Genomic DNA, 26,624 nt, shown 5'->3' on the forward strand with positions numbered 1-26,624 from the left:
AGCGAGATAAGGTGGGTGAGGTAGTATCTTTTATTGGCCCAACTGCTGTTGATGAGAGAGACAAGTTTTCGAGCCACACAGAGCTCTTCTTCAGGTCTGGGAAAGGTACTCCCAGTGTCACAGTTAAACCCAAGGTGGAACAGATAGTTTAGCATATGTAGTTAGCACATATTCTATGGAACCATTCAAGGTGGAGTGGCCTGTTAACACCTCTGCAATCATAGGACAAAAAGAGGGTGTTAGTGCATTTCAGATTGATGTAATAAGCCATAAACTCAGTGTCTCTGTTCAGTCCATCTGTTCAGGCTCATCTTTTGTAGTGTTGTGCAGGTTTCCTTTGCGGATGAAGACTGATGGGTCAGAAACGTCTCTATGTATTTCCACTGATTTCAATGACCTTTAGATCAGGCCCAGGTGAAGAGGTATAAAACTGGGTTTGATTCTGCTCTCTTTGAAGTCAACAGCCCAACCACTATTGCCACCAATGGGAGCAGGATTGGATCTTGTGTTTTGTAAATATTACCATCCTAATTGACATCACACTTTCTCATTTTGATTTGTTTTTCTGCTTAAAGAGTAATATTATTATTACTTTTGTGTCCCAGTTTGGTACCTACAATAAAAGGGCACAAGATGCCATTGGCATTAGGGGCCAATTCCCTCTCTGCCCAATCTAGAAAGCATAGTGCATGCAGCTTTGCAAATTAAAATCCTACGTTTTAGCAACAAAACAATCTTTTATAATAGGCACCTTGGACATGCTGACATGCTGTACATGTCATATAATAAGGGACATTTGCTGTTGTACATGTACCACTGACAATGTATGTAATTTTTATTTGTTTTAATCTCAGTCAAGGTTAGTCAGAAAATGTGAAAAGCCCAATATGAGCTGTGGCCACTGAAATTTCATCCTAACTAACAGACCCATTTGGGACCACTGTTTCGGACAACTGTTTCATTGTTTCAGTCAGGTTGTTTCTGGTTGTTTTTACAAGCTACACTTGACATTTGAAATATCAGCTCATTCAAAACATTTTGCAAATGGGGTGACACCTACCCTGTATCACCCACAAACTATACTATATAACAGGACTGAAGACCCAAACTATTGAGATAATAAATAGAGGTTATCTGATAACTGTAGTATGTCATTGTCAGAATAAAACAGCCATGAAAGCATACCCAGGGCCATATACAGCTTGGAATCTGCTTGCAGAACTCCCATTAATTTCAGTGGGGATGATGCATGGTAATCTAGTGTATATGGCCATTAGGTTCCATGCTGGAAATGCACCATACTAACATTACTTTATTTTCAATACTTGCATTTGTAGCAGAGTTTCTTAACTGAAGTAGCATTTCGTTAGTCATGTCTCCGTTCGCAAAGGTAATAACTACACTACTGTATATTAGCTTTGAGCGCAGGGTTACAAAGGGGAAACTGCCAGAAGATCCACAACATCAAGTGCTATCAGACACCGGTGAAAAAGATGGAAGTCCCCTTGACAAACAACTGATGGCCAGGATGCTGAATGAAAGGTTACGTTTGAAGTCACTCAGCCCCTTTCGAAGTTTCACTTTGAAACTTCTGAGTCAAATTCTCCTCTCACACCCGTGCAAATCCAGTGAAGCCAATGGATTTGTTCCAGTGTAAACAAGAGAAACATTTAGTCTCTATTCAAATTATGTTTTCCACATTCGGGGTAAGAGATACTGAACTGTGATAGCAGCAGATGGTGTGAGAACAAGGAAATCCCCACTTTCAGATGCTATAGCTTTTTAGTGAGCCTGTATTACAGCTTGTACAACTGGTTATTTCTAAATGTGATGCTACGGAAAGCATCACTCGACACGTACAGGATTATCATACTTACATAGTTTAAAAAAGTGGCCACACGATTTCCAGTCCCTAAACGCTTGAAAGCATCAGGTTCATCTTTCTATAAAATTAAATGAGAATCAACTGCAAACTTCAAGAGCACACACAACAAGGACACAGAGGTACTTACATAGTTAAGAAACGTTGCTAGCCTATTTCCTTCCGTTTTGAGTGTGCTGTCAAAGGGTCGCTGTAATAGATAACAACTTTAACCCAGGTTCCAAACAGGCTCACACTAATGTTACATGCGTGTAGCTCTCTGCAAAAACAATTCCAGTAGTTTGGCACAAAATGTGGACACTTTATATGGAGTCGCATATAAAGGCATTACATCTTGTAGCCAAACTAGGTTTGCAAATGCATGCAATGTGCACATTGGATAAGTATACGCAGAATTGAATCAACACAGTTCTTCAGCAATCAGAAGCGTCTGAATGGAAATTTTAGGGCATAGAGCACAAACATTCTGCAAATAAATATTATAACCCTTATGACATTTTCATTGTGGATGGCAGCTGTATTGGTATTACTGGACTTGATCCAAAGCCCACTGAGGTCAATGGAAAGATTCCCATTCACTTGGTGGGCTTTGTATCAGACTCCTGGTTCTCCTAAATGTCTGATGCAGCTGCAACAGTGCAGGTCTAACCAATTGTTCCCACATATAATATACTCTGCTCTGGGAAAAGGAGCAGAGTATTTTTAGCTAACTGTGACAGGTTATAATAGCAGTAATGACACCAGCCAGACACTTCCAACTGTCTGGGATTAATGAATGGAACAAGAATCCCAATTTATCATTAATCCCCAGAAAATGCTTTGGAGCCTCATTCATTATTGTTTAGGAGTGGCATCAATCACCCACCTTCAAACAATACAAGTGACAATTTATTTCAATGTCTCAAGTGCCAAAAGCAGTAAGGAACTTCAGCCAGAAGATGTTAAGATGCATTGTTACGAAGGAACAAACAAGAAAGTCCCAAAGATTAGACAGGGAATGGAGGAAATCAGGATTAAAAAAAAAAAAACATTCAAAAATATAAACAATTTCAAATCAATTTTGGATGCAAGAATACACGTCTGTCCTGAAATGAGTTCACAAAAGGCACTGTGTATGTTTTAAATCACAATCAACTTGAAATCAAAAATTAATAAGAAAATGTTTAGAACTTGGACCTTGACAGGCTTGCAGCCTTTCTGCCAAATGCAGCCTGTGTGAAGATTTTGGAGTTTTGGTTCCTAAAAACAGGTCTGAAAGTTTTGAGTGATTGACAGTATGCTCAAAGTGGGACATACTTTTATATTAAAAAATAATTTAAAAAAATCACTGTACAAAGTTCTGTGAGCAAACAAAGAGCTGCAAACTTGTATGGAGATTGAAATATGGAAATCTGCAATGCACACAGAGTGGAAAGGACCAGACCAAACCCATATTGAGTCTAATTGTTGCCTTGCATTAACTTTGGCAGCAATTACCAGATAAATTCCAAGTGCGGCTCCTCCCTAAGTGCCTAATCCAAGAGTAAAGATTATGTTGGCCAATTTGACGGCTAATTTGCGTTCTTTATTGAGATTCTATCAACCTCCTTTAGTTCAAACGAGGATTTAAATGTATTTATTTGCATCAAGAGATTACACAGACTCCAAGTTAACAGGAAAGTGATGTTCAGTAAAGCTAGCAAGCCAAAACTTGTTTATGAGCAGTAAAAGTTTGATAATGAACACGAGTGGTCAGTGTTGAAGTTTTGTTTTAATGCTGACGAAGGCCTCAATCCTGTATTCAGAAACATGAATGTGGAACTATGTGCTCCTGAAATCAGTGGGACTCTGATGGGTGCAGGAGTCCATGCTAGTGGGTCCAAATTCAGAACCAGAATCTGAATTCGGATTTAACCATAACACACTAACAAAACATTGGTTTAAACCAAGCAGTTATAAATGGAATACATCAAAAAAAGACAGCAAACCATAGCTCCCCAGTAGGATTGGCATGGACACTGACTGCGTTTAGGTGGCACTCGTGAACTACTACTGTCTTTTTCAGCCTGGTACTCAGAGACCCAATTCTGCAAGTTTCCAAGTACCTCCTGCAAGCTGTTAAATACCCAAGCGAACAGGAGCAGAGGTCACTAGCCACCTTGCAGGGTCAGGCCCTAGGTTAATAAATATTAAAATAATTTTTCATGAAAACAAACATTATATCATCTCTCAAAACGAACCTTATTTTAAAGTACTATTTGCATTTAGCATTAATGTGAGCATTAATGAGTTTGTCACTGTGATCTTACCCTTGAGAAATCAAAATGTGGCTCATACTGTCCTCCCATTCCATAATTAGCAACCTAGGGTGTGGGGGGAAACAAACACATTTAATTGCAAATTAGATAGTTGGGAAGACAAATATTTTCTTCTTGGAGGCAAAGACCCAAGCCATATCCACCCACGGAGAGGAAGTGGCTTTAGACAGGACTGCATTGCACTCTTATTTTGTCACGTTATGTTTAATCCACACTTTTTCTATCACAAAATGAACACGAGTACATAAATAAATATAAAGGGGGAAAATGTTTTATTACTTTGAAGGGACATCTAATTAATTGAATGTGGTCACTATAACCGTCTTCCCTTGCTGGACCAATTCAGAAACTATTTTAAAATATCAAGCAGAAACTTTTTTTTTTTTAAATAAAGCTGGAAGTACTGGTCCTTTGGCAATGTTCTGTTCAAATGTTTGACTATTATAGCAAGAGGCAAACAAATGAAAGAAGAGAAACAATGATTTTTCACATGCTTGTCCACCACCTCTTTCCACTTCTATAAACACATATAATCCACTGGCCAGGGAGTATTATGTGCTCCCCTATGTGCCTGATCCACAGAGGCTGTGAGTCTGTTACAGCTCCAGCTAGAGAGCCTGGCTTTAGTGTGTGCATTACACATGCATGGCCAGTTTCATACACGCAGATGTAGGAGGACAGGGAGGGTCAAAGGTGGATTTAAACTACCTTTCGCCTCCTCAGCTGTTTCCTGGTATGATTTAGTGCAGCCTCAGGGTTGTTCTGTACTCTACTCAGCAGCCACAGCCACTAAGCGACTATCTGGCACCTGACAATAGCCAGAGAGTAGCAGTGCTCCAGCCATACTCTGACACTCCTCCAAAACTGCAGTCTACAAGGGGGATGCAGAGATGTTCTGGCAGCTCTGTGCCACTTATGGAACCCCTTACTGCAGGGCTATTCCCTAGGAACAAGATGCAGACAATTCACATTCCCTTTGTATCATCAGAATAGCACAAAAGGGCTGGAGCAGGGCTGTGAACTGGGCTCACGGTCTCCATATCCTTCTCTAGAGGGTCCTAAAGGCAACAGCAATAAGAATGTTATTTTCCTCCCAACCAGGAATCTTCATTTAAAGACTTTTTATTTTTGCCAAATCTTGGATCCCTGCCCAAAGCCCGTAAGTGCAGAGAACACTTTAAATGGACCTGCGTGGCTGCCAAACTGAGAAAAAGAATCCTCCTCTCGGGGGTGGGGCTGCTGCACCTCCCTCTAAATGGCAGGACTGGCTAGTGGATTGCCAGTGCTGCAGCTTCTCTGGCTCCACGTCTTATTCCTTGGCTGCCCTCTATCCTTCCACGTTGGCTAACCACAGGGAGAGCAAACTGACCCATTGCACGGCTCTGTAGCAGGAAGTGGAATGCCTATGCTGACACTCTTCATGGGGTCCCTGTCCACCCACACCATGGGAATGTGCCAGTTCTGCATCGCTTAGGCCTTCTGAGACCTGTTGAGTGAGATGTTTGGGAAAATATCCCCTTCCTATACCCACTTCCACATCAGGCCCAATCCTGACCCTCCTGACTGACAGGCGTGGAAGCTGCTTACAAAGCATTGCGGTGTTAACCCAGGTAAAAAATATCAGAACCAACCTGCAATAGTTCAGCTGTTTTTACTGTTAATCCCGTGATATGCTGCATTCGGTGATTTACTCTGGCAACAACAGGATCATCATGTTCCTCCAACCACGAACTGGGCGTGGAGGCGAGGGGAAAAGAGAAAGAAAAAAAAAAGAAAAAAAGATGAGAAATCCAATGTTCGACTCAGAACAGCCCTACTTCATTATCTTACCTCACCCAGCTTGCCTCTCTAATATCCTGGGACCAACCCGTCTCCCACTACACTGCATACACCTTCACTCTGCCAGACACAGCTTTACCACATGACTCTATACCAGAACTTTTGGTGGTTTCTGTAAGGTTTTGCCATCTGCGAAGTACTTCAAATTTAGTTTCGGTCACAGACAGCAGAGGCAGGTGTGAAAGGCTTTGGTTTTTGTTTTTGCACAGATATAGTACAACTTTTACCAATAAAAATTGCAAAAAGTGGGTGTTCTCTCTCTAACCTAGAAGGTGAAAGTAGAGGAAAGAGCTTCCAGGCCTAGCAAAGGGCCATCAACATTTTTATCCACACACACAAGCCAAACCTTTCCCCTTTTCTCTGAATTTAGTTCCCCACCTTGAGACATTTTAGGCTTCATTGTCTGAGGTTCTGGCCACTTGCTGATACTATTTATTTGCTGAAAAGTGTGACAAAACATATATGCAAAAAACCAATCAAAGGCAATAACCTTTGAAAAGCTGGAGCCACCCCAGCTTATGTGGCTTAAGCATATCAGCGGCAAAGGTGCTCCCTTACATAAAATCTTGATAGACGAAAAAGCTGAGTGATTTGCAGGTTTTCAAGGTCTATAGTGATTTCAAAGATTCTGACAGGTGTTTCTCGTGCATCCAGAACCACCGTGGCAGTTACAGAGTTAGCTGTACCGAGTGTTGGGCTACAGCTCTTGTGCTCATCTAAAAAAAAAAAAAACCCACAAACTAGGAAGAATGCAGCTTAGCAGGCTTGTGATGCTGATGAAGTTGGTTTGTTTTGAAAAATGTTACTCTTGCATACACTGGCAAAGAGGACTGAAGAGACTGCAACCACAGGGTACAGACAGTAAAGACAAGCACATGGGTTTTTTGGGCCAGTGCAACCCATCAACATCAGCTGAAGCTGTACTGACCTGGCTGCTGTGCAAACCTTTGTTGCGTTAAGCACAGAAACATGTCTGCTGTTCCTGAAATGTGCAGTTGTTCTGCCAACTGCTAGATAAGAGGAACCCAATCTACCCACTAGTTTAAAAAAAAAACATTGTGCCTTCTGTTAAAACCTGTCCTGCAACCACAGACTGCCCTGTCCATCAGATATCCCTGCCCAAGATAACACAAGATGTAGACATCACTGTGATTCCCTGCTCCCCTTACCAAATCACTGCATTCTGTTTTTAGCACATGGCTCAGTTTGTGATCTCGGCCTTTAAGCAAAACTTCCAGGGAACATTTCCACCTTGAGATTTAGCATTGGAAACATAGGTGCAAGTTTCTGGTAGTCTAGGTGCAAAATCTGATTGATTTTTGGATTACAAAAAAGACTTCCCTCTCAGAAGTTGCTGTGTTGCAGTATGCTGGATACTCTCTATAGAGGTCTGATTTTCCTGAATGAGAAAAATGAAAAAACAGCCAGCAAAGGATGTGGAAAACATCATGCAGGGAAGTAGGGTAGAGGTAATAGTCAAAAGACTAGGAGGTTGAAAATGTGCATGACACAGTTGAAACGTAGCACAACCACCCTTAAGCCTGAGGAAACCCACAGTCCTGGCCCTCCTGATACTGGGGGAAGGCAAAGGGAAATAACAAACGTCCTTTTCCTTGAGAAGATGAACTTAACATGTGAAATGATGCAATAGAGAGAAGCAACTGAGCTCCCTGAACCTGACATAAAGCCCACTGAAGTCAAGGGAAATCTTGCCTTGAAATGCTGGAAGATTTTCCTGCCCTTCCTCATCACATTTACAATCTATTGGCTTACTCTGGCAGCAACCCGCGTAGCACTCATCTAGAAACTGAGTAAATGCTCTGCAGGAACTTGACGAGGGAGGGGCAGGAGATAAAACTCATTAACCTTAAAAAGGAAATATAATATGCTTCCCTTTAGAAACAGATGGCAGAGGATTACAGCCCTACCCTGAACCTGGAGAAGGTATTAAGGCCAGGTCTACACTACACACTTACTTCAGTATGACTACATTGCTCGGGGGTGTGAAAAATCCACATCCCTGAGTGATGTAGCTATCCAAACCGTAAGCCCCTGTGTAGGCAGTGCTATGTCGGTGGGAGAGCTTCTCCTGTCAACAACGCTACCGCCTCTCACAGAGGTGGAGTTATTAAGCTCTCCCGTTGGCTTAGGTCGTCTTCACCAGAAGTACTACAGCAGCACAGCTGTGCTGATGCAAGTTTGTAGTGTAGACCCTCGAACTTGATGCAGTAGAGTGAAGGCAATGGAGGGATTTAAAAGGGGTGTTGACGTGGTTACATTGTATAGTTTCTAAACCTCTCTATTCACCATTAGGAGTTTTTCTAAATAGATATGCTCTAGATCAGGGGTTCTCAAACTTCACTGCACCGCGACCCCCTTCTGACAACAAAAATTACGACATGACCCCAGAAAGGGGGACGGAAGCCTGAACCCGCCCAAACCTTGGTGCCCTAGGTATGGTGGGGCAAAGCCAAAGCCCCACTGCCCTGGGTGCCGGGGGATTGGTGGGCGGCATTAAAGCCCCACGCAGGGGACCTATAACTTGAGCCGTGACATCCAGGGTTGAAGTCCCTGGGCTTTGGCTTCGGCCCTGGGCGGTGGAGCTCAGGCGTCAGCTTCGGTCCTGAGCCCCAGCAAGTCTAAGCCAGCCCTGGCGACCAAATTAAAATGGGGTCGCGACCCACAGTTTGAGAACCGCTGCTCTAGTTCAACTACAGGTATTGGACTTAAAGCAGTAATTAATTCAGGGAAGTTCTATAACCTGGCTTATGCAAAAGATCAAACCAGATTATAACAATGGTCCCTTTTGACCTTTAAAATATATTAATCTATGAAGGTTTAACATCTCTAGAAACATAACTTTTATAACAATTTTCAGCATCAGCAGGGTTTTTGTGAGACTTTATGTGCAAAGTATTATAATACTGCTCGATATTCCAAACTGTATATTTTGAGTTTTGTTTGAAAACCATTTGGTACAGGTCTTCTTGTTGCCAGAAGGAAAGGGACAAAAATATTTGTGTTTTTAGATCAGTAAAGCTGGGATAGACGCTCCACAAAAAAACCCCTGCATAATAAATTTCTATTCTATTATTCTAAATTGTACATTAACATAAGGATTCATAAATCCTTAAATCCAGAATTAAAGTATCTTTATAGTTAATATCAGTGTTACTGCTATTTAAAGTAATAGAGGCTATTGTTTATGAGTCTCGTAAAGCATCTAAGGCACCAGAATTTGCACACATTCAACCTCCAGAATACAAAAATAAAAAGCATTAATTAAAGGCCATAAAACTCATTGCCTAATCTTAGATGTAGTATAAAACACAGTATGTGCAATTAAAGCGATCTAATCAGATAGATAGCATTCTTCATTCTACACTGTCAATGAAAGCAGGCAGACAAGGGAAGAATGTTAAGAAGAGCATATGGACTAGTGACAGCTACAACACTCCATTCAGGTTGAGTGGAGCTTGAAGACAAAACAGTAGGATGCAAGTTCTTTCACAGTCATCTTACCTTTTTGACACCCTGTAGCTGGCCACTGTTAGGACACCTGTTTTGGGGTCACGTACCGTGGCTCGTGCCAACTGTGTCAAAAGAAATGCCAAGGACAAAATTAACAAAGAATAAACAGTTTAAAAAAAAAAAATTCAAAATTCTACCAATTGTCTATTTCCCTCCCCAGTTGTCAGACTCCAAATTCCTGGGTTAGATATATTTCTGGGTGAAATTCTTAGCTTCAATCTGGACCTTATTCTGATTTCACACAAGAACAGTCTATGATGCAACGTGGATGAGCTATAGCGGTCATCCTCCTGATTAGAATCTGGCTAAGGGGGCTCCATAAACCATGGTATCCATTAAAGCTATAATTTGAGGTTGCTTGACTAATAGGTTTGGAAAGTACTTTTGTCTGAAGTATGGCTTGGGTCGATATCAGCAAGAAGGAACAACAGAAAATTAATGACCCATGAAGTTTGTGTCCTTACTGACAGAGAAGAAAGAAAGTTAACTCTTGGATATTCTCTGGATTCAGCCAGATTATTTCAAAGGCGTGCTGGGGTAGATCATAAGAATTGCACTGTCGGAGAAAAACACAGTTCTCACTCTTCAGATTGGGTGCAGCAAGTCAGATATACTTTATTATCTCAAGCAATTGCACAGAGGGAGAGAGTGCACTAGGACACAGGGTTTCCCCCACCCAGGCAGGTCTCTCTAAAGATAAACAATTAAAGCAAGCATTTATACCTTTATTTTGGACAATAATGAGCAACAGCTGCATATTGTTTATACACGTTCCTTCACGATATCTTATTTTTCTCACCAATTTCTCTTATAGTCTACATTCTATTCTTATCTAATACAAGGTGACAACAGCCTCTCTCTCCGTTCTTTTCCCACTCGCTTCGCACAATCCCCGCTTCTACAAATCTCGCGTTACTAAAGCTAGAGTTAGCTCGACTCCTGCTCATTTCAGAGGCCTGTGCCCAAATTCCCTTTATCTACTTCCACAGCATTCGGTGTTCGCAAGGAGTGGGTGAGAAAAACAAGGACTTTGTTATGAAGTAGGTTAGGCAACTGAGGAATTCACAGGATCCAGCTCACTGAAATCACAAGGGAGCACACTCCTCAGAACAAGGGAGCCCTCAACCTGTGTACTTGATGGACATTGCCTCAGTGGAAGTGCACAGGCTCATTGTTTCTCTTAGTGTTGGGTTTATTAGGCACAAGTGCTGGGAGCAAGAGTGTTGGGCTGGGGATGTATATGCTGTTGGATCAGGTAAGAATGTTCAACACTGTGGCCTAGCAGAATGAATCCTGAACTCCTGAGTTCTAATCACAGCTCTAACATCGATTTATTGTGTGACCTTGGGCAAGTCACTTCACTTCACTGTGCCTCGGTTTCTCCATCTGTAAGATGCAAAAGTTTCACCTACACTACAGGGATGCTGTTGGGATGAACAAGTTATATCACTTTGAAGATGAAGAGTGCCAAACCCACTTACTTACATGTCACCCCCATTCAATCACAATCCCTCTTGACTTTTGTATTTTTTTCCAATGCATAATCACATTTTCCTTCATATTTCCCCAAATGTGTCATTCTCCTGTTTCCCTTCCAATCTGCTTGTTAGGTTTCTTGTCTCTACCCACAGCTCTTGGCACAACTTTCCCCATAATTCTGACTAATTTGGTATTTTGTTCCAGAATTCTGCTCCATAAGTCATAGATTCATAGATATTAAGGTCCGAAGAGACGATTATGATCACCTAGTCTGACCTCCTGCACAACGCAGACAACAGAATATCACCCACTCACTCCTGTGAAAAACCTCTCACCTATGTGTGAGTTATTGAAGTCCTCAAATCGTGGTTTAAAGACTTCAAGGAGCAGAGAATCCTCCAGCAAGTGACCCATGCCCCATGCTACAGAGGAAGGCGAAAAACCTCCAGGGCCTCTTCCAATCTGCCCTGGAGGAAAATTCCTTCCCGACCCCAAATATGGCGATCAGCTAAACCCTGAGCATATGGGCAAGATTCACCAGCCAGATACCCAGGAAAGAATTCCCTGTAGTAACTCAGATCCCATCGGGCCTATTTACCATGAATATTTAAAGATCAATTAAGCAAGAAAGTCAGGCTGACAATGTTTTTCTTTATTTGGACAATGAAGTGTTGCTTTCTGTAATATAATTTAGCTTGCCAAACTCCTCATTACCCTTCTATTTCATTTGGGTTCTCCATATGGTTTCTTTCTGTGGTCACCAGTTGACCTAAACAAAGAAGAGAAGCTAAAATATGCCTGGCTACAAACTTATTAATTGGTATCTCATTTGTGTGGTGCTAGAATACTCCATTTCTCTGTAAAATCTTGTCTTCTTGACTTTAATGTGTATTCAGCTCATAGTAGACCTGACTACAACATATAATTAATAATAGTGGATTAAAAACAAAACAGAAACACCCCAGATTTCATTCCTAAACCAATACACAAACAACGTGTGCATTCTATGGTTTCTGGGCTTTATAGCATCTTCATTAAAATTCTGCTCTACTATAAATTCCATTCTTTCCTACTTAACAGCACAACTGCTTTTCTTCTCAGGCAGAAGTCTCAGTTCTCTTTCAGTTTTCTCTCTCTCCACCCCTGCCCCAGGCGGCTTCTTCAGTATTTCAACAGCACAGCTTTTCCTGTAACCCAGGATGACTGTGCGTTATAAGTGAGAGGTCAGTGAGGCTCTATACATTCCTCTCTATGATGCACCTTTGTCTAATCTGGCACATCTGTATTACGAAGAAGCCATTGTTAAAATTTACAGTTACATTTAATATGCTTCCATGCTACACCTGTCCCAGTGCAATCCATGCCTTTTACAATTAACAGTTTTATTGTTCCAGCAGTTCAGTTGATAGTTCGGAACAGATTCATTTAGTTTAGAAAGCAATTTTAACAGTTGACGAAAATATGACTGTACTTTGCAAACTGAGCATGAAAAACACCTGGTCGCCCTGAACAGCTACCCTCTCTCAAACGCAGATGTTGCTTTTCTTCAAAAACAAAGCCTTGGCACATTTAAACCTGCAGATAATGTTTGGAACTGGGAGGAGAGATTTCTCGAGGAGATATTCTACAATATTAGGGATAACTTGGGAACTCCCAACCTTTCCAAATCCAAGATAGTAACACACTACCTCACAGAGCTCTGCCTGTAAAACTTAAGTGATTACTGAATAAAGTTTCCTGGCTGAAATTAGATTTATTTTATTTAGGAATTATCCCATCATAATGTTATATTTTCCACCCTTCTGGGCATAACACCATGGGTTTCAAAGTAAGTCCAGCAGTTAGGTCTGAGACAGATGCTGAAAAATTAAGTTTGTGAACAACTATGTAGGAATATTTATAAATTCATCTAAAACTATTACATTTACCTACATACACTGGGTCTGATCCGGATCTCACATATACTCGTGAGGAATCAGGAGTAATTTCACTGAAGTTAATGGAGCTACGCTGATGTAAAATCGGTGCATGTGACCCGGCAGTGATTTCATAAATGAAATCTGAACAGCAAACACACTAAATTAAGTCAATTGTTAATTATTGTCTTCTTATATTTATAGCCCATTTGCTTTGCCGGACTAGAAAAAATTTCCAGTGATAGAGGCTAGTTTGAATTTTTGTTTTATCTGAAGCTTTTGAAGTCCCAAGGACCATTTTACAGCATGATGCCATGGTGAAGCATCAGGAAAAAGATTTAAGTTCATGGAGGTGCGAGTCTTGAAAGAGAAACAACATTTTCTGCCAAGGCACTTGGCTGATAAACACAGAAATCTAGCTTCAGAAACTTACTAAATATAATTCATGTTCCTAAAAGGTATCGATTTCTCACTCCATTTCCAATTATATCTTAAAATATTTCATTCAGAAATACATGCAGAAAGGTTATCCTCACTGGTATTTTAATTGCATAGTTTATAGCAATAGCTAGAAGAAACGATTAACATGAATAATTCATTATATAACAATCAATACAAATGCTTTTAATTTTAGTTTCTTGACAGACTTTGCAAAGCAGAATGAATCAAGCTTAACATCTAGTATTGGTTTTGAGCTGCCATTATTTTCCTTTTTGAGGTTTAGCAAGTAAAGGAAGACAACTGCAGCACCGGAAAACTACACCGGCTAAAGAAACATTAGGTTCATATTAGCTGTACAACACAGTATATCATTGTTTATGATATATGGTGTCACTACAACTTAGAGTCTGGGTAAAAAGATACCACACCAAGACTTGAGCCCATAATCAGTGCTGGCACTGCATCTGATATGCACCCTAGAGCAGAGAAGGGGGTGCTGAAGAATCAAGCCCTCTTCTTCCCAGCTGTCCAGGTAGACATTAGAGATCCCAAAGCGCCTTTGGAAGAGAAGTAGGTCAAGCCCTCACCTTGACCAATACTCCACTTTCATAACAAGTTCCAGCATTCAGGACTGTAAGCTATTGTTGAGCATACAAAAGCATGCTCTATTTGTTCTATTTTATGCAATGCAATAATTCTGTGATAAGACATACCAGTGACTTCAGAAGAACACTGCAGCTCCATTCATCAATGGAAACACAGCCTAGATCAGACTGAGATACTGGTTAACATACTTTGTTTTAGGGAGGAATACATTGCTTTTACAACAACAACAACAAAAGCAAATAAAGCAAATAAAAATATACCTCCAAGAAACAAAAGAGGAAGCGTTCAACAACCGAAGCAACATTATTTCTCCAATTCTTGTTTGTTATGCCCTAGAGTAAAATCTTCAAAAGCATCATATTCAAAAATGGTTTAGGAGCCTAAGTCTCCATTGAAAATTAATGGGACTTAGGCTCCTTATGAGTCACTTTTGAAAATGAAACTTAGGCCCTGAAACACTAAGCAAAGCAATGCCTAAAAACCTTTAAAAAACTGGGCCTTGGGTTCCTAAGTCACTTAGGTTGCTTTTGAAAGTTTTACCCTTAAGTTCATTGCACATAGTTTAGCTGCATTGTATAATCCAGGATGTGAAATTAGACATTTTGAATCCACTTGCTTAGTCTTCCTTATTAGAGATAAAGTGCTGAAACAGCAAGTGTTGGTGAGATGGAAACAGCAGAACAGGGGACACCTACTTTTGGTTTAGCCAGCTCCTTAATTTTCTCTATTTCTTCATGAGACATGACATCATAGTATCGGACGATATAAGGGCTGTCCCATTCATCTTCTTCCTTAAAGGGAGCTATGACCAGGTGGGGATTTCTGTTTCCATCATGGTACCTGCAGAACAGCCTCTTCTGTCGCCGAGATGTCTGAAATATAAGCCCCAAACACACATATATTTGTTTTCTTTAAATGTTTAAGACCAAAACCAAAGTGTCCTCTATACTGTGTTACAGAAGATATTGGGAAACTGAATGTCCACACTATCTGGCCTAGAAAATTTGTTACTTTACAATCTTCTGCGAGTAAAGAGTAGTGACTAGTCTTTTCTCCCCTATGTTACTGAGTAACAGCTGTGACATTCTACCCTCTATAAATCATAATAAATTACAGGTTATGGAAACCAAATGACAAAGCAAGTAGCCAACTGGCTACAATTCTGTTTTTCATATGTAAGGCTTTGCAGCAAGACTGCTGAACCAAAGAAAAGAAAAACTCAGACGACCCCAAAGCAGTGTCTAATCTAGGAATTACAACCACGTTTGAAGACAGGTATCAGAGACCACTCCCTTCTGCCCTCTATGATGGCGATCAAAATGGTTGCCCCATAGAGACAACTGATTTCAGCTTAAACAGCTGGAAGTTCCAGTGTGGACTTAATTAAGAAACATGCTCTCAACTCTTCCAAGTGCAATATCTAAATGACTCCACATTAGGAAGAACCTAAGCCCTGCATCAGTGAGCCTGCTTATACATACAGAAACCCAGCTCAGTCAGAAAGGGCAGTTTCTACCTAAAGGGGACAAGAAACCACAGCCTACAGGCTTCCTATGTATAGAAGGAGAAAGAGAGTCCTCAAAACTATGTTCTTTTCACCATCTACCGGCAGAGAAAAGTAAACATCTGGGCTAGTCTATAGGAGAATGATGGGGATAGGGAAAGAGGAGAATTTTTTTTAAAATTGATACTATGCAGATTGCTTAAATAATAATAATTAAAAAAAGAACTCAGGGGTCAACATGAGATGGAACAGCTAGAGAGTTAATGGATTCTGTTTCTATACAGAGGCCACCATTAAGAGGTCAACATTCACAGGTAGATACCACTTAGGGATAATCACAGAGTTCCCACTATTCTGCATCCCAAATGCAGAGTTAGAGAAACTCCAATAATATCATGGTAAAGAGATTCCAGTCAGTCACTTAAATTCTACCACAACCACGGCGATTGATTCAATTTATCTACCACATCTTTCCCCTCACAGGCAGACATTTTCTATTCCATTATTAATTTTTCCCCAGAATATTTCTGAATAGAAAGGGATGACTTTTGAAAACAGACCCCTTGCTGATTGCACAGTTACATACTTGCTGGGACAGTGGCATCTGGCAGGAAGCATGTGTTCTGAAAGTAGCTTTGGAAGGGAACACTATAAATCAAACTGAAAACTTTACTATAAGCCATAGGAACTATCAGGACACAGCCCTTGGCAGTCTATACAGCAACATGTACTGTAGAAAGAACGTCCCAAGTCAGCACTTTGTACTTCTCTCACCATTTTCACACCTTCGCCTCTGCAGAGAGCCTCATAGGTATCACGCTCTGGCAGATAGTCAGCAGGTCTCTCATAAAGCCCACCTTGTGTGGCCGATTCTGTTATCGTTGACGTCTTATTTAGTAGCTTTGCCACTCTCTCTTTCTCCAACAACTTCTCAAAATATCGCAGGTTGCTGCCTGCCCTCTCGTGAGCAGAATCTTGGTTGGGGGGAACGAAAAGAAAAAAGAAATAGTGGAATTCGTTCGTCCTAACTCAATAATCTAGCCAGAGAAAGCCTTGAGCCCATCAACACTGCACCAGCAATCCTGCCCGTGCCAGCCTCCCTCGAGATATTGTTTTAGAACAGAGGTGCAAACATACACAATGGGCTCCCATCTCTGAAATCCATGAGAACTGAAAGCCAGATCAGCTGTACACATCGAAGGGAGAGCTCAAGGTGTTTCTTCACCTCTTTTGTCCTCCCGCAGAGGTGGCTGTAATCCTTTTAACTTTATTTGTATGTTTTTATATAAAATATAAATACAATAAAAACAAAAATATATTATATATATGTATATGCACACGATGGAAGTAGCATATAAATAAAAGAATTCATCGTTCATTATTTCCAAACCTGAAGAATCACGCCCCCCTCCCCAAAACCCTGAACCCATAGAAGTCATTCAAGGATCAATAATTAAAGTAACTAAATAGATAAATAAGTGAGACGATACCCTATGACTGTCAGGGACTCATATAAGCTAAACTGCAAAAGGATGCAAAAGTTTCATGTGTGATGAGACAACCTCATATTTTTTTCCAACCATTTCTATTAAACAGACTAATTTTTTCCGTTAACGCAGTAGCAGAGAGCTCATTAAGCCAGTCTGTGTATGGGAGAGGAACGGGCAGATTCTCACTTTCTTAAAATAACTCTTTTGCCCTTTAGAATAGTTACTGCAATCCATTTCTTAATGTTAACTGGTAATACCAACTCATCCAGCACTCCTAAAATGCACACGCTTGGAGACGGAAAGATATAGTGACATTAAAGTTTTTGAGAGAGCACTGAACGTGGTATTGTTTGACGGGTATACAGGATATATGAAAGGTTGGCATGTATTGTTTGACAGGTATAGAGGATATATGAAAGGCTGGCATGTGGCTGTTTGAATCTCCAATATGTGCTGTACATTGCAATCCAGCTTTAAACTAACATTCTGGAGTCCAGTTGTACCTGTTTAATATCTTCTTCCTTGTGATTCGTTCAGAACAAGAACCTGAAGTATCCTTCACGTTAAGCCAAATATCCTCCCAGATTTCTGTTGAAATGTAAGGCTAAATTCTTTTTTCCCATTTCAATTAGAGACCGAGATTAAGAAGGTACTGCAAAGTGTTAAGCCGCCTAAAAGTAATTCCTACAGAGTGACTTTTTCTTTCATTTCTTAACATGTTCTTCTAGAGGTGAGAGAGCTGCAACAGACTAATTGTCCCCTATCCTGACATGAATCCTTGTGCACAGCCACGGAAAGAAGGAACTGTGAGAACTGGCTGTCATCCTGTTGGAGAACACAGTCCCCACCAGCACCCACACGGGCACTGCAAGTTTCAAAGAGAGTGGGAATGTCTGGGGTAAGGTCCGAGCCATGACCTTCACTCCCACTTTGCTCCAGCCAGGCCAAGTTGGCAATATGCTGCATCCTCTCCACAGACAGCAGAGTTCCCTCTGAGGAGGGCACATACTGGAGGTTTAAGAAGGAGGTCTGGTTGAGTTAGTCCAGTTACCACACAGCCCTCTTTCCCCACCCTTCCCATGCTCTATGTGCAAGGCACAATCTTGCCTTGAGTGAAGGCTAAAGATGGATCAGAGCTGCAAAGTTCAGATCTGGACAAGAATATCTCCAGAAGTTTGGGGATACTCACCTCCAGGGTTTTGGTAAGAGCCAATCTTTAGGAAAAATTTCAGGATTGTGCCATCTAGTAGGTTTATTAAAGGAGTTATCTTACAATATTAACAGCATTAGACCTCTTCCATCTTGTGGGGATTTAGGTTAAATCAATTTTGATGTGTCTACAGGCATCATCAATAAATTTTAGCTGTCTGAACCAAGAAAGAAATAATTCCCTGGTCTTCATTAATAGCTTCATGCAGTTTTGAGACAAACATGAAGAACAATTTCCCCTCTGCCCAGGTTTTATTTTATATTGTAAATAATTCTGAGCTTTCCTGAGAGCACATATTTATAGAGTTCTGCTCAGATACAAACATGGTCTATGAATGCAGATATCTATGGTTGCAGAATATTCGTGGATATCAAGTGGATATCTGCAAATTTGCAGGGCTCTAGATATAAAATTTCGATCTGCATCTGCAGATATCCGCAGATTTGCAGGGCTCTACTTATTTAACCATACTAGATAGCATCAAAGAGTGCAGGCAAGTACAGGCCAAGCCTCCTTACACTGATAACACCACTGAGCCTCTCTGAGCAGCCACTGCCAAATCTGTCCCATTGTGTGATAGTGATAAGGACGATTTATTTGTGCTTTGCAGACATTGCCCAGGCACTGGCACAGAAGATTGTATTTAACAATAATATACATTCACATTTATATGGGGATTTTGATCCTCAAGAGCTTTCTAAAGTTAAGCTGGTATGTGTGTGTAAAGATCACTTTGCCCCCTACTGGGGTGCAGCCAACATTGGGGTAAAAGACAGCAGCTGTTTACCAGTGTATAGCCACATAGCACAGCTGATTAGGGCATGAATTGGAGAAGAATACGTACCTTGCATTTCAGCTCGGCTAGGTCACACAACCAGGTACAATCATTCCTTCCCATATGACTTAACCTATAGCTCACTCTCTTACTAAGAAGGAAGAAATGAAAGTTGATCTGCTATGAGCTAAAGACAGTGCTTTTTAAAAGCCTAATTAGACCAAGTTCATTTAAGGATTTGAAAAATCCAGTCCCTTGAAAACCTGTAGGCAAAAGCCTTTTCTTTTGGCATAAAGAAACATTAAAAACCATCTAGTAATGAAGCAGAGAAGTTGGTAGGATTTAGTAGAGAAAACAGCATCCTGAGAGTCAGTCGAATATGGAGAGAAAGGCCTCAGACAATACAAACTTCCGCCACTAACAACAAAAAGCCTCTTTCCATGACAGACAGTACACATGATTGACGCTGCATCATGTCAGGCGTGTGTTTGCCTTTGGGGTCAGCTTTGCATGAATTGTAGGACACCTTTTGAAGAGGGCTTTCTATACAAACAGGCTGTAGTACCCAATATTTATGTTATTGTGTGTCACAGGGTAGGACATTTCTCCGTAAATGCTGTTGTGCTGATTGGAGCAAGGGTGTTCTTGGCACTGCCACCTACGGTACACCTCATTCCTCCCTGGCTTTAGAAAAATGAATCATTTGTACTTCTCACCGAGAGAAATCAGGCGCCTGGTGAGCTCCACGGCCCTGTGTAAGTCACCGAACTGGAAGACAGCAAAGCTGAGATAGTCCAGGATCTCCACTTTGGTGATGGCTGCATCTTCCCCTTCATCGTGCTGCTTCAATGCCTGCTGCATCCACAGCACCGTATGATAGTAATCTCCTTCATTGTAAGCAATCTTTCCCATGCCAAAGCAGTCGTCCACTGTCAAAGATGATCTGTATTTTGTTCCTAAATTTAGAAAATAAAACAAACTATAAGTGCTCTTTGCAAATCTTGAGTGAAAATATTTTTGGCTGGGAGATATTTGTAAATACTGACCTCGTTTGAAAAGGTTTTTAAAAGGGGACACCCTGCCAAGATTTCAGATCCTCTACCACTCACCAAACTCCATTTATATGAAAGAGTTAAGGGTCATATCCTGACATAGCTCCATGTGTTTATTTCCTATGGAAGTAAATGGGAGTTTTGTATACAAATAAGATTGTGAGCTCTAGCTTATTTTCCATCTATGATACTTACCTGACTCCAAAAAGCATATCTGAGCACTACATAATCATTAATGTGGTTCTCCTCACTACACCGCTGTAAGGCAGGGAAGTGCTATTATTCCATTTCACAGATTGGGAACCGTGGCACAGAGAGACTATGGGTACGACTGACTACACAGCAAGCAGCAGTGAGGCTCGGAGCTGAGAGACTTGGGCTCGTGCTACAGAACTAAAAACAGCTGTGTAGATGTTTGGGCCTGGGCTGGAGCTTGGGCTCTGAATCCCAGGATGAGGGGTGGGCTTCAGGGTCTGTGCTCCAGCCCCAGCTGCAATGTCTACACATTTATTTTTAGCGCCACAGCACAAGCCTGCAGACCTGGGCTCTGAGACTTGCTGTCGTGGGTTTTAGAACAGTGTAGACATGCCCTAGGTCAGCGGTTCTCAAACCAGGGGAGCAGCTTGTTCAGGGAAAGCCCCTGGCAGGCCGGGCCAGTTTGTTTACCTGGCGTGTCCGCAGGTTTGGCTGATCGCGGCTCCCACTGGCCGCGGTTCGCTGCTCCAGGCCAATGGGGGCTGCGGGAAGCGGCGCGGGCTGACGGATGTGCTGGCCACCCTTCCCGCAGCCCCCATTGGCCTGGAGCGGCGAACTGCAGCCAGTGGGAGCCGCAATCGGTCAAACCTGCGGAGGCGGCAGGTAAACAAACCGGCCTGGCCCGCCAGGTGCTTTCCCTGAACAAGCGGCACCCCTAATCTGAGAATCGCTGCCCTAGGTGACCTGCTCATTGTCACACAGGAAGTCTGTAGCAGAGCAAGGAATTTAACCCAGGTTTACCAAGTCCCAGCCTAAGACCCTGCCCACCAAGCCATCCTTCCTCTCATTGTGAGCTCTCCGGGGCAAAGGCTATCTCTGTGTATTTGCTTGTACAGCGACTACAGTATCAATGAGAACCTAACCCCTGTTTCTAGTCTTTAGCTACTACAATAATAATGGCAGGATGGGGCTCCAATTATGGTAATTAGCATTTTCTTTTGAAAGTAAAGCAAGAGTTTGTGCCCACACAAATCTATTTCTACAAGTCACTGAAGACACTAGTTAAAAGACATAACACACAAGCCATCTTGTGTGACCTACGTATGCACAAATCTGACACCACGATAAGGATGGCTCACATTCTCAGCACCACATGTGTGTAGTCGGTGCAAGAAGGCATATTTATGCTGCTGCTGTATATACTGTGCTCTCAAAATCAGCTGGAAAAGATTATGTGGCTTTGGTGGAGATGGCTGCCCTGGGAATGCATACAGAAACTAGGGACAGTAGCTACACTTGCACACCTAGGCTTAGTGAAAATAATTTCTTTATAAAATGTTATGGATGTGACTGGATGGCGGCCTGAGGCTTTCGTGGCAACAAAATTCATAACCTTCCACCAGAATTTCTCAATCATTTTCACAGTATGGACATTATCTTAATTGTGAGCGTGTCATCTCCTCCCACTGCCAAGCCAATAACATCCCTTTGGCAGTAGCTGCTTACAGGGAAGAGTAATTTTAAGCAATTATATAGGATAATTTTAGCTGCTCTTAGTTTGATTTAACAGCTGGATGCAAGAAGAAGCAAGTTCTCAGACATTTGGGAAACCTCCATTTTGAACTGTGTGATGGCCTTAAAGGCCTTCCCCCTTTCTCTCTCAGCAAGCCCTTTAACTTTCACTGGTCCAGCTTCAGCAGGGCTGACAATAAAAGTCTTTCAAAAAATAGAGCTCTCAAACAGAAGAACCTTGATAACAAAAGACCTTCCGCCCTGTGTTTCCTGGGTGGTGGGGTTGCCATCCCCTTGCACCGCCTGGAAAGGAGATGCTGGGTCATCCCTTGTCCTCCTGGGACTCGACAGTGCACTGGCAAACAGACCGTCTCTATTTCTTCCCTCTTCCCAGTGAGAACAGGGACCCTTTTATTTTGTTCCTGCCTGCCCAGGGTGTCAGGGTTGGTTTGGTGACTGACTGATTGAGTAGACAAGGGGGAAGCCTATCCTCACCGTATACCACAAGGCTCCCGGTCCCAGTTCTATAAAGAAACAGTAAACTAGTTATGTCTCAGATACTAACTACCCCGTCTTAAGGCCACTTCCTGTCTCCCAACACCTGCCCTCTATCATTTCCAAGCCCCTGTTTGCTCCAGAATTCCTGGAATAGGGAAGCCTGGTCTTAAAGGGCCAGTATACCCCATTACTCACAAACTTGTCATTTCACTGCACGTGTCTGTGTTCACAGATGTTAAGGCCAGCTACAGATTAAGGTCTGCAATGGATTAGACCCAATTTCAACTTGCAACCAGTAGTACACAACGCATGATACTTTCCACTGTTCTTCTAAGCTTCTGTGTATAATTTGCACATCTATCTCCAGGGCCCCCAGAAAATTTAAACTTGGGACTTCTGACACTGTCAGAAGGAGACATACCATAAAACACTATACTAACTATCTGATGTGTTAATATAGAAATTATATTAGATGAAAAGAAGGATTATCAATAGTGCTCAGAACTGGCCAGACTGTGTTCCCACTGCAGACAACAGCAAAACTCACAGCAGAGCAGAGCTAGGCCAATGCTGAGCACAACTGAAAGAGGTTAATTAACAAACTAAAGACCTTTAAAAAGTGGAAAGGCAGTAAGAAGTCCCGATTCCCAAAGTTTTCATTTTATTCTCAGAGCCTAACACTCGATGACTGACTGATGATAATAAGACCTATAAACAGAAGAGAGATGAGACTGTTTAGCCATTTTCTGGAAGGATTCCTGCCATGTCTGCTGATGAGCTGCTCAATCAAAACTCCATTAAAAACACTTTATTATTTGTTTAGTTTGTGCAGAATGTGCTAACTGGTGCAGAATTTTATTCCATTGGAGACAAATACAACACAAGGTTTCATAACACTACCCATCCTTTTCTGAATAGGGGACAAATTAAAGAGGAACATTTTCAAGAGCAATAAATAACTTAAGAGCCTAAATCCCGCCGACTTTCAAAGAGATTTGGTGGATAGAAAGCTGGCTAGATTGTCGGGCTCAACGGATAGCGATCAATGGCTCCATATCTAGTTGGCAGCCGGTATCAAGTGGAGTGCCCCAGGGGTTGGTCCTGGGGCCGGTTTTGTTCAATATCTTCATAAATGATCTGGAGGATGGTGTGGATTGCACCCTCAGCAAGTTTGCAGATGACACTAAACTGGGAGGAGTGGTAGATACACTGGAGAGTAGGGATAGGATACAGAGGGACCTAGACAAATTGGAGGATTGGGCCAAAAGAAATCTGATGAGGTTCAACAAGGACAAGTGCAGAGTCCTGCACTTAGGACGGAAGAATCCAATGCACCGCTACAGACTAGGGACCGAATGGCTCGGCAGCAGTTCTGCAGAAAAGGACCTAGGGGTTACAGTGGACGAGAAGTTTCAGAGTAACAGCCGTGTTAGTCTGTATTTGCAAAAAGAAAAGGAGTACTTGTGGCACCTTAGAGACTAACCAATTTATTTGAGCATAAGCTTTCGTGAGCTACAGCTCACTTCATCGGATGCATACTGTGGAAAAAGAGAAGTTGGATATGAGTCAACAGTGTGCCCTTGTTGCCAAGAAGGCCAGTGGCATGTTGGGATGTATAAGTAGGGGCATTGCCAGCAGATCGAGGGACGTGATCGTTCCCCTCTATTCAACATTGGTGAGGCCTCATCTGGAGTAGTGTGTCCAGTTTTGGGCCCCACACTACAAGAAGGATGTGAAAAAATTGGAAAGAGTCCAGCGGAGGGCAACAAAAATGATTAGGGGTTTGGAACACATGACTTATGAGGAGAGGCTGAGGGAACTGGGGATGTTTAGTCTTCAGAAGAGAAGAATGAGGGGGGATTTGATAGCTGCTTTCAACTACCTGAAAGGGGGTTCCAAAGAGGATGGCTCTAGACTGTTCTCAGTGGTAGCAGATGACAGAAAGAGGAGTAATGGTCTCAAGTTGCAGTGGGGGAGATTTAGGTTGGATATTAGGAAAAACTTTTTCACTGCGAGGGTGGTGAAACACTGGAATGCGTTACCTAGGGAGGTGGTGGAATCTCCTTCCCTAGAAGTTTTTAAGGTCAGGCTTGACAAAGCCCTGGCTGGTATGATTTAGTCGGGGATCGGTCCTGCTTTGAGCAGGCGGTTGGACTAGATGACCTCCTGAGGTCCCTTCCAACCCTGATATTCTATGATTCTATGAGATTCAGGCTTGCAAGTGCTTCTAAGTGACTTTTGAAAAGGAAATTCTCAGGTGCTTTTGAAATTTTTGCCCAGTCTCCTGAACTGCTGCCATCATGAACATGTCAATAAAATCACTTCTTCAATACAAGCTGAATCTTAAAGCAGAGGAGGCTGCTGTAGCATTACCTGGTAGTCTCCCTTGAGACATGGTCTCAGGGTCCAGTCTATATGTGTCCTGTAGACGCATTAGAGCCTTAGCAGCGCCTGTCTCGTCCTCCTCAGTTGGGAAGAGCTGACGTTGAACTGTGAGGTTCGCGATAAAACCTTTCAGTTAAAAAAGAAGAAAACAGTTAACTCCACAACTCATATGCATATAATCAATACCAGACTGGCCCAGGATTGGAAACATGCGTTTTGTTTTGCAACACATCCTCAGTGGGAATCAAACAGTTGAGATTTAAACATAAACAGCCCTCGTCAGACTCTTCAGTTATATACATGTCTTGTTCTTTACCTTTTGGTTTAAAGGCAAAGCTTATGAGCTCAAATGAGAGACATTAACAGAAGATGCTCAGTTCTCGTGTGATGCACCATTAACAAAGTAGGGCGATGGATATTATAGCCTTAACCCTAATAATTTTTATTTTCCCATAATGCCTTTTCCTAACATCCCTCCTGCTTCCACAATATCCTCCCTCACTTTTCCTTTGGCAACACTCCACCAAGGCAGATGCAGGATCTCAGCATTCTCTGGAGGCCTCCAAACTCTGTGAACTTCAAGCATCTGCTAACCCATAGGAGTTCTGTGAGATGTGAAGACCTCAGATGACCCAAAAGAGGCTCTCAGACCGTCCCAGATCCCATTGATGACACAAAGGGGGTGTTTGGGGAGAGACTGAGTACTTATCTCACTTTAGTTTGGTACATGGGATGAGATTCACGCCTGATTATGTATTTTCCAACTGCTTCAACCCATCTCTAACAAAGAGTGAAAATGACCTAAGTTTCTTTACTTTCTGACAAGTTAATTGTTCATTTGGGGTTTTCTTAATAGCAACAATGAAACAGAGAGGGCTGGACCAACATCATACAACAGGGGTGGGCAAACTTTTTGGCCCGAGGGCCACATCAGGGTTGCAAAACAGTATGGAGGGTCGGGTAGGGAAGGCTGTGCCTCTCCAAAAAGCCTGGCCCCTGCCCCCTATCTGCCCCCTCCCACTTCCTGCTCCCTGACTGCCCCCCTCATAACCCCCCAACCATCCAACCCTCCCCGCTCCTTGTCCCCTGACCACCCCCTCCCGGGACCCCCCGCCCCTATCCACACCCCTGCTCCCTGACTGGCCCCCCGGGACCCCTGACCCATCCACCCCCGTCACACTTCTTGTCCCCTGACCGCCCCCTCCCAGGACCCCCGTCCCTAACTGCCCCCCCAGGACCCCACCCCCTATCCAACCCCCCCTGCTCCCTGTCTCCCCCCTAGTGGGACCCCCCAAGACCCTACCCCCTATCCAACCCCCCCGCTCCCTGTCTCCTGACTGCCCCCCTTCCCGAACCTCCGCCCCATCCGACCGCCCCCGTCCCCTGACTGCCCCCCACTTCCCCTTACCATGCCGCTCAGAGTGGCAGGACAGGCTTGTTGGAAAGCCTGGGAGGTGGGCGGGGTGCAAGCGGTGATGTGGCTGCGGGGGAAGGGGGACAGCAGGGGAGGGGCCGGGGGCTGGCCTCCCTGGCCAGGAGCTCAGGGGCCGGGCAGGACGATCCCACAGGCTGGATATGGCCCACAGGCCATAGTTTGCCCACCTCTTTCATACAACATCAACAGCAGAGCACACTGCATTCATTTTAAAGGGATACTTGCAACTAACAAAATAGCTTGCATAAAGGAAGAACTTTAAGTGTATTATGGAAATAAATTGAAGTGTTGAGCTATCTAAAATTATATGAAAGGTTGTAAAAAAAAAATAATAAGGGAAGAAAACAAAAGTTCTGATTTTAATTTTAAGTGTTACATCAATCACAATAGTATTGATTTTACAAAATATTACAGGGAAATCTTTAAGAGCAAAATTAAAGACAGGAGTAAGTGCTCAGTGGAATTAGTGACCTAGTTGTTAGAAAAGTTCATAATTGTATTTGTTCCAGGACAGCTATAAAACGCTTGGCTGAACAGACAGACTTCAAAGCATCTAAACTTTTAGCATAAGCAGAAT

At 42.5% G+C, this 26,624-nt stretch overlaps 1 protein-coding gene across 7 annotated transcripts in view; it reads right to left on the minus strand.

Moving 5' to 3' along the window:
- The window catches only part of P4HA2 (prolyl 4-hydroxylase subunit alpha 2), a 57,314-nt gene that overhangs the window by 6,932 nt on the left and 23,758 nt on the right, over positions 1–26,624 (minus strand). For 4 of the 7 annotated variants that reach the window (XM_043520826.1, XM_037906828.2, XM_037906829.2 and 1 more), the window contains exons 5-12: positions 24,601–24,738; positions 19,687–19,926; positions 16,270–16,469; positions 14,687–14,863; positions 9,541–9,611; positions 5,811–5,910; positions 4,171–4,224; positions 1,878–1,943 (exon numbers count right to left, since the gene is read on the minus strand). In XM_043520826.1, the coding sequence (XP_043376761.1) occupies positions 1,878–1,943; positions 4,171–4,224; positions 5,811–5,910; positions 9,541–9,611; positions 14,687–14,863; positions 16,270–16,469; positions 19,687–19,926; positions 24,601–24,738 (1,046 nt within the window). Of the gene's footprint in view, positions 1–1,877; positions 1,944–2,012; positions 2,073–4,170; positions 4,225–5,810; positions 5,911–9,540; positions 9,612–14,686; positions 14,864–16,269; positions 16,470–19,686; positions 19,927–24,600; positions 24,739–26,624 lie in introns of all 7 variants that reach the window. The other 3 variants (XM_043520825.1, XM_043520827.1, XM_037906830.2) reach the window with 1 other exon arrangement.

The sequence above is a fragment of the Chelonia mydas genome, chromosome 8 (assembly GCF_015237465.2).
Source record: "Chelonia mydas isolate rCheMyd1 chromosome 8, rCheMyd1.pri.v2, whole genome shotgun sequence".
NCBI lineage: Eukaryota > Metazoa > Chordata > Testudines > Cheloniidae > Chelonia > Chelonia mydas.